Below are 13,651 nucleotides of genomic sequence, written 5' to 3'. Positions count from 1 at the left end.
ACCCGGGAGCACGGCGGGCCGGGCAGAGACGGCCCGGCCCCGCGGCAAACGCCGCCCGGCTCCGCGACCCTTTCGGTGCGAGCAGCCCGCGCTCCCGCCGGCAGCACCCGAGGGGCACACGGGCCGAGCCCCACGCACAGGTGCCCCGGCACCCGCGGCCCCCGCCCGGCCCCCGCCCCGCTCAACCTGCCCTGCCCGGCGCGGCCAATGGGGCGAGAGGGCGGGGAGCAGCGGCGGAGCGGCCCGGGCCGCCCCCGCCCTCCGCGGCGAAACTCGGCGGGAGCGGCGCGGGGGCTGAGACGGCGCCCGCGCCCCGCACGGCTCGGCTCGGCTCGGCTCCGCACGGCACGGCTCCGCACCGCCGGCCGGAGGCGGGGAATGAGCCGCGGACACCGCGCTCCGGCACCTTCTGACGTCGCCCCGAGGGCACCTGGAGCCGCCGCCCCAGCGCCGCGCTGAGCCCTCGCCGGCTTCGGTGCGAGAGGCCGTGAGGCGGCTCCGCTCGGCTCCGCTCGGCTCGGGCCGCCCCGATCCCCCTCCGGGCTGGGCGCGGAGCGCTGCGGCAGGAAGAAGCAGCCCCGGCTCACCCGGCTGCGGTCGGTGGTTGACGGACGGCACCCCAGTTCAGCCTCATTTTAGGACTTCTTTTTATTTTCTCTTTTTCTTTCTTTAACTGAAATACACTACTTTTTTTTTTTTTAATAACTTCTTTAGAATTTGAAGTTTTACTTTCGCGGTGTAGAACTCTCTCGCCTCCCTCACCCGGCTTTTCCTTTTCGGACCCGATCTTGCCGTCTCTCGGCTCGCCAGCTGCAGCGTGGGTATCATGTCATTCGACCCCACCATCATGCCACCTGCGAACGGCTCCGCCAGCGGGGCCGAAGGCGGGAAGCCCCCCACTATCCCCACTGTCATGTTCATCTTCGGCGTGGTGGGCAACCTCATAGCCATCGTGGTGCTCTGCAAGTCCAGGAAGGAGCAGAAGGAGACCACTTTCTACACACTGGTCTGTGGACTGGCAGTTACAGATCTCTTGGGGACCTGCCTGGTAAGTCCGGTCACAATTGCCACTTACTTGCAGAACCAGTGGCCAGGAGGAGCTGAACTGTGTGAGTACAGCTCCTTCATCCTCCTCTTCTTTGGGCTGTCTGGCCTCAGCATTATCTGTGCGATGTCTATAGAGAGGTACCTGGCCATCAACCATGCCTATTTCTACAACCATTACGTAGACAAGAAGCTGGCAGGGCTCACGCTCTTTGCCATCTACGCTTCCAACGTGCTGTTCTGCGCCCTCCCCAGCATGGGGCTCGGTAAATCTACTTTGCAGTACCCTCACACTTGGTGTTTCATAGACTGGCGAACAAACGTGTCCACCCATGCAGCATATTCCTACATGTATGCGGGCTTCAGCTCCTTCCTGATTCTGGTGACTGTGATCTGCAACATCCTGGTGTGCGTGGCCCTCATTCGCATGCACCGCCAGTTCATGAGACGCACGTCCTTGGGGACAGACACCACCTCCAGCCGTTTATCTGACTTTCGCAGACGCCGGAGCTTCCGTCGGATGGCTGGAGCAGAAATCCAGATGGTTATTCTGCTCATTGCCACTTCCCTGGTCGTGGTCATCTGCTCCATTCCTCTGGTGGTGAGTAACATCATGCAACTCTTCTTCTGTTCCATCACCCTTACTGCAGAGTCTTTTCTTCTCCTAGTCTGTGCTTGTCAAACAGATTCCTGTTGGAATAGGTGCTTCTTTGTGGCTCCTATAGTTGATGTCACAAACTGTTACAATAACTCAGTGATTGTTAGCATGCATGCATGGTAAGAGAAAGTTGAGTAGATTTACATTTACACAAAAAGAAACCTGCTAATCCCAATTCCTGAAGTCCTTTATTTGATTAAATTAGAGCACCAGAAATCTCAATAATTGCTTTACTGTTCAATTGGAATCTACATTATAGAATCCTGAGTTCACTTTAAAGTTCACCTGCAAAATTAATTTGTTGTAAGTGAGGCTTGGGTCTGGCCTGCATTTCTGGCTGTTTAATGTGTTTTTAAAATGTGCATGCTGTTGCTGAAGGGTGCAACAGTTCCTCATGTGCAAAAGGAGGACAGGGTTGTGTTCACTTTGCACTGGCAACATACAGAGTTCCTTACAACCAAAACCTAAGCTAAACTTCCACTCCTTAGGGATTAATGTACCATCTCTGGGGTAGATCCCACACAGGCATTCTTTCAGGAGTTCCCCACACAGTGGGAGGAGTGAACTCAGTGGAACCACCTGTTGGTGTATTGCTCACTGAAATGAATGTTGGAGGAGTCTGACCCACATAAACCTTGAGATCACACTGAAACATCAAACAACATTACAGCTAACTGTTCGCTCATTTTCTGAAAAGGCTGATACAATTAGTGTTATTAAATTGAACACACCAGATCCGCTTTTTTCTGTTCCTCCACCTTATCTTCAGGAAAGACAAAAAAGCCCCAAATCCACCAGCTAGAGTCTTAGTTCTTGCTTGCCAACCACTGCAATAAAGCTTGTCAAAAATCCTGTCCTATTCTGGCTCAGAGACATTAAACAAATAGTTGGCTCGCCTTATTTGCCGTCTTACAGAACACAGTGTAGGGGTTCAAGCAGTGGCTGTCAGACAGAAGGTGTTTTTAGAAGGGCTTTTTTTAAGGAGGTTTCTTGTCAGTAGGATGAGCCCTCTCATAGAGTGGGGGCGCAATGTATGTCAAATAGAACCGGCCAGCTGGAGATGCAAAACAGCATATATCACTGTAAGGAGGTTTAGAGAACTGCATATGAACGGGACTCAGCTGTCAGCGATTCTGTCCCCCTGCTCAGAGGAGCCGCAGTGACAAGGGCTGCCCCATTACTGACAAACAGGAGCTAGTGAAGCCTGGCTGTGCTGCAGCAGCAGGGTCCCAGCCCTCACCAAAGCCATCTTCCGTCCTTCGGTGCTGTCACTTCGTGCGGTGCCAAGGCATGGCCGAGCACCACACCGTGTGCTCGTTGCCTGACACCCAAAGGAGGCCGAGAAGGGCTGTCTGAGCCGCACACAGGGTATCCCCCGGAGGAGCACATTGCCTCAGACAGAGGAGCTGTGCCAGCCTGCCCTGCCGTCTGGCTCCAAAACCGCGGGGGTAAGCTGCCTCGCTGCACCGGGACACATCAGGTGGCCAAGACCCCGACAGTACTGAGGGGTGACAGTACTTAATTTGATTAATCTAGTATCGAAACAGCTACTTCACAAAAGAACAATATTGCATTTTCAAAAGACATGCTGGGAAATGCAGAGAACGAGTTCTCTGAATTAAATACAGTGTCGTGATGGACTTTAAGCGGTAAGCAGCTTCAGAAAACAAGCCAAGCCTTATCCTGTAGCAAAGCAGGTAGAGGAGTGCTGAGAAGTCTGAATGTGAAATGAAAACTTAAATAGTTTATATGCATTTGAACCTAGGCAGTCTTTTACATAATACTTAAAGAAGAAAAGGTGGTGGGGTTGGGGAGCGGGGAGGAGGAGGGAGCAGAAATCCAGAGGGAGAATTTACCGGAAGGTTAACTGGATTGTTGAGAGTTAATATTAATGATCCTGGGTGGGGCAAAAGGTTTATTATTTAAACAGTCACTAGTGAAAAACTTGCATATAGCAGAAGTATGTGAAGGTGCAGGTGATAAAGTTGTACAGCTCTCTCAGACCTTGATTTCTCTTCATACAAAGGCAGAGTGTTACCTTGGGAATGTTCGCATAAGTTAGCTTTTACCTGCTAAAGCAGTATGTATTTTCTCTGTCTAAAATGATGTAAAAGAGTCTCATTACATTTAGATGGATAGACTAAAAATAAAAGGAAGCTTTTTCTTTAAACCCAAATAACCACATATATACACATCGTCATAGTGTCCAGCGTGGTTAAATTTCTTCATTGTTAAGTAGCCTTTTAAAGTCTTTTGCCTCCCTCTGCAGAAATAAGCCACAGCCACTTTTGCTGCTTTGTGCCATGATGGACTGCCATATATGCTGCTGTGTTAGGACCTCCAGATGCACAGACACTGAGGTTAAGAATGGAAGAACTTAGAGAACTGACACTTTTATACTAGAAATCCCTAGAAAGAGCCACTAGAAGAAGTAGGTAGATTACTAATATATTGACTTACATTTTCATGACTCCGGGGAGTTTTAGGGAGTCCTCACCGTGTGACAGGCTCACCTCTAACAGGTCAGCCTGGTAGTCATCAAGAACCATAAAAGTGGTGAGGTGGTGGTGCCAGCATGATTCAGAAACATAAAGCAGGCTCAGAGAGTGCTTTGTGACTTAAGTTTTCTTTTGATGAGCTGACATCCCACTGATGATTTCAGCTCAATTAACAAAGTCAAAGAAAGCAGCCTCTGAAGGAGACATATAAACCTTTAACCTTTTAGAACACTTTCACGAGGTAATAAGACAGAAGATGGGGTCAGTCCAGCAGGATCCATTTATGGTTTGACAGTAAAAAAATCAAGACTTGAAATAACTGACTCACAGATAACAGCAGTTTTTAATAATGACATGCTTCAGCACATGATTTACAAATAGGTGGTTATCCATAAAATAGTGGTTATTTAGTGGTTATCCATAAAATCAGTAAAATTTTAAAGTAATGAGTGCTGTAACAAAATTATGGGAGGTTATGCAAAATGCTGAATGAACTTGACAGAACTGAAGGCTGATGAAATATATCAAGGAAAGAAGAGATGAATGAAAAAAAAAAAGAATTGAGAAAGGAAACTGTACAACCTGGTGTGTTCTCAGTGTGCAGAAAGGGGTGTGAAAGACATGAGTCTTAAGATAGTTTAAAAATTAAGTAACAAAAGCACATAATTTATGTGCTTACTCTTGTCTTAACTCCACACAGTTTGTGTAATCTTTTAAAATATTTTTAGCTTTTTATAAACTAGAATTGCATAGTGTGAAATGTAGGGAGTAAGTTATATTAGGAGAATTTTTGCCAAGAAGAGAGTAGAAATTTTTATCTGGCCTTTCTAAAAACACCAAGCTCTTTCAAGAGTAAATAGGCACACACTACTCAAAGTCTATAATTCGCTCCAGCAGTCTGTCCGATACTCTTAAAATTTTTAAGTGTGTGATCTTTTTCTCATTCTGACCGCTGAACGTCATTGTTAAATTATGGTGATATGAAAAAGAAAATGTAATGTTTCAGGGTGTACATCTTGTTGATTGCATGAAATGATCAGGATTTTCTAACTTGATGTTCAATTGATCTAAAATTGGATTTTCTTTTGGCTTGGCTGGTTTCAACTTTTTAGCATCAGGGACTGTCCATAACCAAGGACACTGCAAGGTGTCAGGCATGATTTTTTTGTAGTAGAGTAGTCACCAAGCAGACAGTAAGACCTTGAAGGGCAAAGGTTATTGCCTTGTGGAGCTGCAAAACTTGTTCCTGCTTACTACCATATATTTTTTAAATTTATCGTATCAGCATGTGGGGAGATTTTGAGGGCAGGTGGAAGCTGTGGAAACAATTACAAATGTGACTGTAACTATAAAAGTCACTTTATAATGCTTCATAGGGTGAGAAATCATGTCTTGTATCTGTAGCTAGTGAAAAGGAAAAGCTCAAACAGCACAAGGACTCTGATCCTACATGTGCCTGTCTTGAGCAAAAACTTGACGCACCTTAGACCTGTGTACTTCTTAATTGCAAACAAACTGCTAAAGATAGGTTGCCTGAATTCTTCAGATGCAAAGCTAATACGCAAACCCTATTTCTCAGAGATCTGAATTGTTCTAGTTTGCTTCCTTCTCTAATTTGGATTTCAAATTGCACAAATCCAAGCATCAGATTAGATAATTCTTTTAGTAGTGGATTCCACTTTCTTTGCACTTGCTTAGAAAATGACAGGCAATCTTTTATCATGCTACCTCCTGCAGCAGAGGACTTGTAACCAAAACAAAGGTACATCTCTTGCTGTTATTTTAAGTGATCCTTTAGTAAATGTTGTTTCACCAGTAAATCAAGAAGGCTAGAACTTGCGTTCCTACATGAGTAAATTCTTGCCCTGTTGTGATTAATGTAAGACAACAATCAGTCTGAACTGATAAATGCAATATGACATTCTGGGGAGCTTTTCTGTGCAACTCTTCTGGGAAATAGAAACAGTTCTATACAATCAGAGTTTTCACTGACTAGGTCCACTCTATGAATCGTTAACCTCCACATGCTGCGTAGCTGTCAAAAGGAAATACAGCACGCAGAGATAGCATAAAACAAGATGTCCTGTACCGTTAGCAGCAGTCATTTTCAGCCAGCCTTTTCAGCCACAGAGTGAACACTGGGAGACATTTTCATCTTTCCATAGAGTCTGCCAGGTAGCAGAAAGAGGTGGAATAGGTACCTCAATTTCACGTGCTACTTATCAAAAGAACAATCCGACTATTAAATCACTGACGTGTAACTATAGCTCTCAGTTTAAAAAAAAAAAGGGCAAGCCAGGTCTCCAAGTTAAGCTATGTATTTCTTCGTCTCTGCCTTCTGTTTGTGTGGTTCAGGTGGATTCGTTATACACACATACACATCATACATATCTTCACATTATACCATTTACATACACACACATACCTGCTAATGTGCCTATGGACACACGCACATTTATACATACCCACATATATGTGGGTATTTATACAGATACACACATACACGTTGCACATATACACACGCCTGTTGTACATATGTAGACGTTGCACACATGAACACAGGCATGTCATGCGTGTGTACACATGCACCTCGTACATACGTACGCATTGTAGATACCGCTCATAGAGCCGCGGGGCAGCCCCGACATCTAGTGGCGCGCCCACGAGCGACAACTTATTTATCTTTTTTTTTTTTTTTTTTTTTTAACTAGTCCTTTATTTACGGCATAATTAGGGAAAGCTGCTCGCAGGACAAACAGTCAAAAACCACAAACAAAACAATACAGTTACGATCTTAGAAATAAAATTATGATGAAATTATTTATAAGTAAAATTAATGATAAAGTTATGTCTAAAATAGCTCAAAATAAAACCAAATAACTATTAACAATTAACAAATATTAAAAATAAAGGAAATATTCTTAACAATTTTCTTTTAAAAGTCACAAAAATAAGTTCATCATGCACAGGAATATTTGAAGGACCTGAATGGCATGTTTGGCCTAACAGATCAATAAGGCCAAGAAATTAGTAGTCAGAAAGACATCTGCAGTGTTATAAATCATTAGGAAAGTAACTGCAGATAAAACTGTGCCAGATAAAACTGACATCACTATATATAAATTCAGGATTTTCCCATATTTTGAGTTCACTAGGTTACCCATAAACCTAGAGAAAAGATTTCATTTCTCCGACTGCGAAAGGAAATACAGTCAATCATCAGTTTGACAGACCATTTGAGGAAGACTGTAGGCACAGGGCTTCCACAGAGGGACTCTGCATTATTCTAAGCTTACCATTGATAGCTTTGGAGAATATTGCCTCTCTGAATACTGTCAAGGCTGAATGCCACCACGCTGTCCCCCTGCAAGAAAACTTCTCGAGAACTGTAAAATTTTCCACCAGACTTGGATAGCTTCACATGCAGGACTTGTAGAGAATTATTTATGCGGGCTGTCCTAATCTGGCACATTTATTTCAATGCTTGCTTTCCTCCTTATTTGTGACCTCATAGCTAGGCAGGCCTTAATGCATTTCAGGAGCCAAGGATGAGATTATAAAACCCTTGTAATTTTGCAATTAGATTTTTACAGTAGCATATAAATTAAATTAAAGGATCCATTTTGACTTACCTTAAGGAACCTGAAGAAATAGAATCTTCCATTATCTACTTTTCAGTGGCTTTCCTAAGCCTTTCTCTAACTGGACACTGCATAGGTCTTGCTAAAATGGAGAAGAGCTATTTAAAACACAACTAACTCCTCTGATGCCACTGTGGATGGTGCCTTACAACAGCATTTACAAAAGTGGCTTCTAAACAAGGAGTGAGATCAGCTGATGAACAAACTAGAAGAGTAAGCTGAACAATACATTTCTGTGTAGAAGACAGAGCCCTTAAGTTTTAAAATTTGTACGTGATAAACTAGAATCACTAATCACTAATTACATAGTCACTTCACACATCAACTTCAGCATCTTAAACTCTTGACCACCTCATTAGCATTTCTGTAAGTAAAACCAAAATGCCAGCTCATTTATAAGAACATAATATTCTAGCCCAGTGCTGAAATAATCTTGTTATCTTGGCCTATTAAAACCCTCCCAGCTGGGCAACCTGTCTTTTTGGGGTTTTTTTCCTCCTCCTCTTCTTTTTTTACACTTCTGTTTCTCTAAATCATGCAGCAGCAAGCAAACACTTGTGGTTATATAAACAGTTCCAGTAAGGACAGGTGCCAGGAAAATACATTTCTAAACTTGGGAATCGACAACTCAGGACTTGCTTACAGAGCCTCGTGTACTTGGATTATTGTGTGTATTTCAGTACATTTCTAAGTGATTAATAGACCTTTTCTAGAAGAACTGGTCAGGTGTCCCCAGTCCCTTATCTCTTTGCAGGTTACATGAAAATGATATATTATAGATATCTCTTGAGGCATACCAAAGAAGCAGGATAGTGCTTTACATCTTTGTTCCTGGGAAATTTTAAAGACACCAGCCAAAATTTGGAGGTTTAGGGATTAATTATGAGGCAACAGAGAGAGAAAAAGCCAGTCTTTTTCTACACGCAACAAAAGTGTTACAACTTTCATCTGATTTTTTTGTTTGCTATTTCCAAAAAATGTATTAATGATTGCCAGTCTGAGATGCCTAACCTTGACAGCCTGTCGTAGCTTACGATCTGCAGATCTAGATCTCTGCTTCAAAGTGTAAGCTTTTCTGTCCTGATGCAATGATGTAATTGTGTCTTCCTTTTCCCTTTCTCCTTGGGTAGGTCCGTGTGTTCGTGAACCAGCTGTACCGGCCGGAATCAGTGGAAGATGTCAGGCAAAACCCTGACCTGCAAGCCATCCGCATTGCCTCAGTGAACCCCATTTTGGACCCATGGATCTACATCCTCCTCCGCAAGACTGTGCTCAGCAAAGCCATGGAGAAGATCAAATGCCTCTTCTGCCGCATTGGAGGGGCTCGGAGGCAGCATTCAGGGGGCAACTTCAACTGCGTGGATGGGCGCAGGACCTCCTCTGCCATGTCCAGCCAGTCGCCCTCCTTCATCTCACGTGAGCTGAGGGAGATCAGCAGCACCTCGCAGACGCTGCTGTACCCTCCGGAGCTGAGCGAGAGTAGCGCCGGGGGCCGCGTGCTGCTGCCGGGCCCCAGCGCCAGCTCGGCTCAGTCCGACACCACGTCTGTAAGGACACTGCGCAGCTCCGACACCTCGGATTCCTCACAGGGACACGACTCCGAGAGCGTCTTCCTGGTGAGCGAAATCAGCCCTGGTGGTGGGGCCAGCTCTGCACCCAAAACTGGCCCTCTCCAGGTCACCTTCCCCACAGAGACATTGAATTTGTCAGAAAAGTGCATATAGACAGCTGTGAAAGGCATCAACCCTGGGGATACTTCCTGGTACATTGGAAAAACTGGTGCAATAGATAGGTGTTTTGCCTATTCGTGGGAAGAGGGTTTCAGCTGTGCTTCAAAGGGCTATTTTTCTCTTGCTGTGTGATGGGTACATTTCCTTTAGACTACTGAGGACTGTGTGAAACAGACATTGCACTTGGGCCCTGCCATCAGAAATGCCTTACAAGTCTGATGGGACTGGAAGCATGAACTGCCCTGTCTTGTTGTGGGACACAGGAAAGCTACTGTGCCTCTGGAAATAGAAAGATCCCATCACTTGCTTTTTTTCTTTTTTTTCTTTCCCTTTCCAAGTCTGGTAGAATTGTTTTTGCTCCTTCCCTGTAGCTGCTCAGCTATCAAGAGTTTATGCTTCTGGTACTAGAGCTGAATATGAGGCAGCTGCTAGGAACTGGACACAGCTTCTCTGAGAGCTGCCTGCAGGAGGATTTTAAAGCATGAAAATGTGAATTTTTATCATTGTATATATATCAGGATTGAAAATATTTAAAAGTGTATTCTTCTCTATGAGAAGGTTTGTTATGAATACAAGGTATATGGAAATGATTGCCAGCCTTCTCTTCCCTCAGTATTTCCTGCTGATAAGGCATTCTTGGCTTAGATTTGTCGTGTCGTCCATGCTCGATTCACAGCTAATGAGGTAATTCTCGAGCTGAGAATACATAAGCACTTTCCGAGTGAAATGGGAATATATGCCTTTTTAAGAGAGAAAAAGAAAACACATCCTTCCAGTTAAGAATATTAGTTTTCAGTATATGTATATACTAAAAAAATCAGATTTTATTTATGTTCTGAGAATTTTTTTCTGTGTAACACACACGCTCCTCTCCAAGTACTTTGGCCCACAGTCCGCACACCTTAGGCACACACTTAATATTGCCCATCAGAGTGGTCCCTCTGCAGCCAGGGAGACTCCTTACATGTAAAGTTAAGGACATTTTAGAAGTGTTTTCAATATCAGGGCCTGAAACTTTCAACTCCTGGTTAATAGTCTTAATATTCACTTTAGTTAAAGCATCACTGATGTAATAAAGGTATTTTTTCATAACATTTATCATTTTACTTTAAATAGTAAATAGAATTTTATTACTGTGTAATCTGATACTCCATCAAATAAATATATGAAACCATGGAAGCAGAATCTTCATTTAATGTATAGATTATATAGAACTATATCTCAGTCTTAAACACCTCGAAAAGCAATTGTTGCTAGAGTTTTGATGACAAACACATCACCAAAACCAGCTGTTAACCACTGACAAAAAGGAGTTTGTGTTTTATGTTGTAAGGGTTAGATCTTGTTCCAGAAATACTGTGTATCAAAATAATTCTGTACAGATATTTGGGGGATGTTTTGTCAAATACAAAGCATGTTATGCTGCTTAAAGTGTTTTCATGTGAATGATACATTGTAATGAAAATCTTGAGCCTTATGTTGATACGTTTAACCAGTTGTACTGACCAAAGCGACTTTGGGGATCACAATTAAATGGAAATGTTCTGCTTGATCTCAGATGTCTACATAAGTCTGCCATTCAGTGCCAACTCCTTGCCTTAACAAGCCTCCCATCTTGGAATGCTTTGCACTCAGCTACTGCCAAAACATACTTTGTCGTGCAAGTTTCCAAAACACCACAGCATGATCACCATCAGCAAGGAGAAGCTGTCTTCAAAACTGTCCCCAAGAACAATGACATAGAGCCACAAAAATTCTTTCTTTGAACAAAGTTAGTTTCCTTTAACAGGGAAGAAGTTGAGCTTCTTTGCCTTCATACATACAGAAAGTGAAGTTAAATCGTTACACAAATATTTGCAGCAGCAGCAACCACTTTTCACCAGTTAAGCTGGAGAACAGTATTACCCAAGCTACTACTGCAGCTACAGATAAAGATCTGCCTGAATTCCTTGCAATTAAACCACCTCACTATGTGACCAACAAATAGAACAAACTCACCATATTTCCCAGGACAGGAAATAGCATCTGGCAGAGCAGGAAGGTGGGATTGCCACTGGCAGATAACACATGTACCAGTATGGGACCACACCTTTGCAGCTGGCCCAGAGTAGCACACCAGTATTACTGATACTTCATGCAGAATTAAATCACTACAGTGTGTAAATAATTAAATGAGCAAGGGCTCACTATTTTTAAAATTATTTCATTAGTATGCTTTTATTACTCTTTATCATCATTACTGATGAGACATACTCGTGGTCTGAAAGAGCTTTAAGCAAGAACAGACCATCTTAAGTAGCTTCCCTTAGCAAACACAATAGGCCTGAGGTCCTCCTGCCCCCAGCATTCACAACGTGTCAGTAGTGGATTAGACTCATCATCAACATGAACTCCCCCCAAAATGAACTCCAAGATTCCCAAACAGACCACAAAGTCTTCTGAGCAACACTGGAATTGCCTGACACAGCTCCATGGCAGTGCACAAAGGCAAATTCGGAGCACTTCTGTTGTCTAGCTGCAAACACAGATGAGTGTTCAGGAGGAGTTGGACAGGAAGACTGGACATTAAAAAGGGCATTTTTTTTAGGGTGACAGTAGTATCACATCTCGCTCACCTGCCCCACAGTCCCGCTTAGGTTTAGCACCTTCCTCCAGTGCTGACCACAGACACAATACTGAACTACATTCCTCAGCCTCCCTGAGCTTATCAAGACTTCTAAAATAAGACTTCAAGTTTGAAGCGTCTAATTTGCCACATGGAGGTTAAAAGGTTATTTTCTTGCTAGGTGTTATGAGTAGTTACCATATACACAAAAGAGTTTCCTTTCTCACACATAAGTATCTCCCCTATATTCCCAAACCCCAGAGATTCATATCCCCTCAGAACAGCCCTTCACATCAGCATCCACATTCCTCAGTCCTTGGTGTTCACAGAAAATGTACTGATTCAAAAATTTATTATACCAGACTTGCGCCTCTCAGTCCCAGAGCTGGCAGTCCCCCTCCCTCTCTTCCAGCTGTCTGTCCTGCCTGCACACACCAGATCGCTGACCCCTTTCCATCCAGGGGCACTGCTGGACCTCCAAGCCCACAGCCAGACCCCAAGCCCCAGCCCCAACTCAGTTCAAGCCCCTGTCCTGTGGCAGACCCACCACAGGCAGGATGAGAGCCACTGTGTGTACCAGACAGCGGCTTCTGTGAAGATCTGCAGATTAGCTTGAATCTCTGATCCGTGGTAAATTAGCCTTATGAAAAGCTTAGGGAGTGGGATGTACTGTCAGAAGACTTGGGCTGTTTTAAATCAGGCTCACACATTCCTGCTGTCGGGAACACCCATGCTGCCTGACCTGAACTGGCGCTACAGGCCCAGCGCCAATGCACTAACAGGATCAATGTAACCTGCTATCTTTAAATGCCACAGCCAACATCCCAAGTCAGGAAGCTTTTGAGGTTTTCCTTCTGCTGCCAGACACAACAGCAAACCTGTTCCACTTAAGGCAGATTTACTATTAGAGCTACCAAATACCACCCAGCCTTTGCACTCCAGCTCTCTTCTAGACCTGCCAGCTTTACAGAAACCCAGTGAATCTCCTGCTTTGTGACACCAAAGGCAGCTCCACCCCTCATCTAAACTTTCCATTTGATCATTTATCCTTTACAACCCTTACAGCTCCTAGCCTAGTGGCTCTTTACAAAATCAGCCCTCAAAGCCAGGCAGCACACCTGGCAGGATTCAGCACTCATCCATGACCATCAGCCCCTCCCGCTCCAGAACCAGCCCCTCTGGAGATACCACAGCCCAAGGACTCCAGCACATCTGGGAACACCATGTCAACAGTAGTCACCTACAATACACACAGTTCCTGCAACCTGCCAACAAAACCAGCCCACATGCTTCTGCTTTCCTGTGCCCCAGTCCTAACCACAGTCATTATAGTTCTATAGCAATTCTGTGAATTCAAATTTAAGATACCACCTCAACATCAGTATTTTACCTCCCTTCACTTGGTTTTAGGATTGGGAGGGAACTTATCTTGTGTGGCCAAGCAAGTTTCCAATGCTATCTCTCTGATCTTGATC

General features: G+C 44.2%; 1 protein-coding gene across 1 annotated transcript; it reads left to right on the top strand.

Annotated features, from left to right (window-relative positions):
* The first annotated feature begins 304 nt into the window (after positions 1–304).
* PTGER4 (prostaglandin E receptor 4) lies at positions 305–10,618 on the top strand. Its single transcript, XM_062513282.1, has 2 exons — positions 305–1,645; positions 8,972–10,618. Exons 1-2 carry the CDS (start codon positions 827–829, stop codon positions 9,563–9,565), a joined length of 1,413 nt encoding a protein of 470 aa, XP_062369266.1. The 5' UTR covers positions 305–826; the 3' UTR covers positions 9,566–10,618.
* The last annotated feature ends 3,033 nt before the right edge of the window (positions 10,619–13,651 follow it).

This window comes from Cinclus cinclus, chromosome Z, assembly GCF_963662255.1.
Source record: "Cinclus cinclus chromosome Z, bCinCin1.1, whole genome shotgun sequence".
NCBI classification, from domain to species: Eukaryota; Metazoa; Chordata; class Aves; order Passeriformes; family Cinclidae; genus Cinclus; species Cinclus cinclus.
Note: the sequence above shows the minus strand (reverse complement) of the source record. Positions and strands in the feature narration are given on the sequence as shown.

Bases quoted from the DNA above. Each gene is read 5' to 3' on its own strand.
- PTGER4 (XM_062513282.1), top strand. From the start codon at position 827: ATGTCATTCGACCCCACCATCATGCCACCTGCGAACGGCTCCGCCAGC. The intron at 1,646-8,971 runs GTGAGTAACATC...CTCCTTGGGTAG, and splicing joins TCTGCTCCATTCCTCTGGTG to GTCCGTGTGTTCGTGAACCA.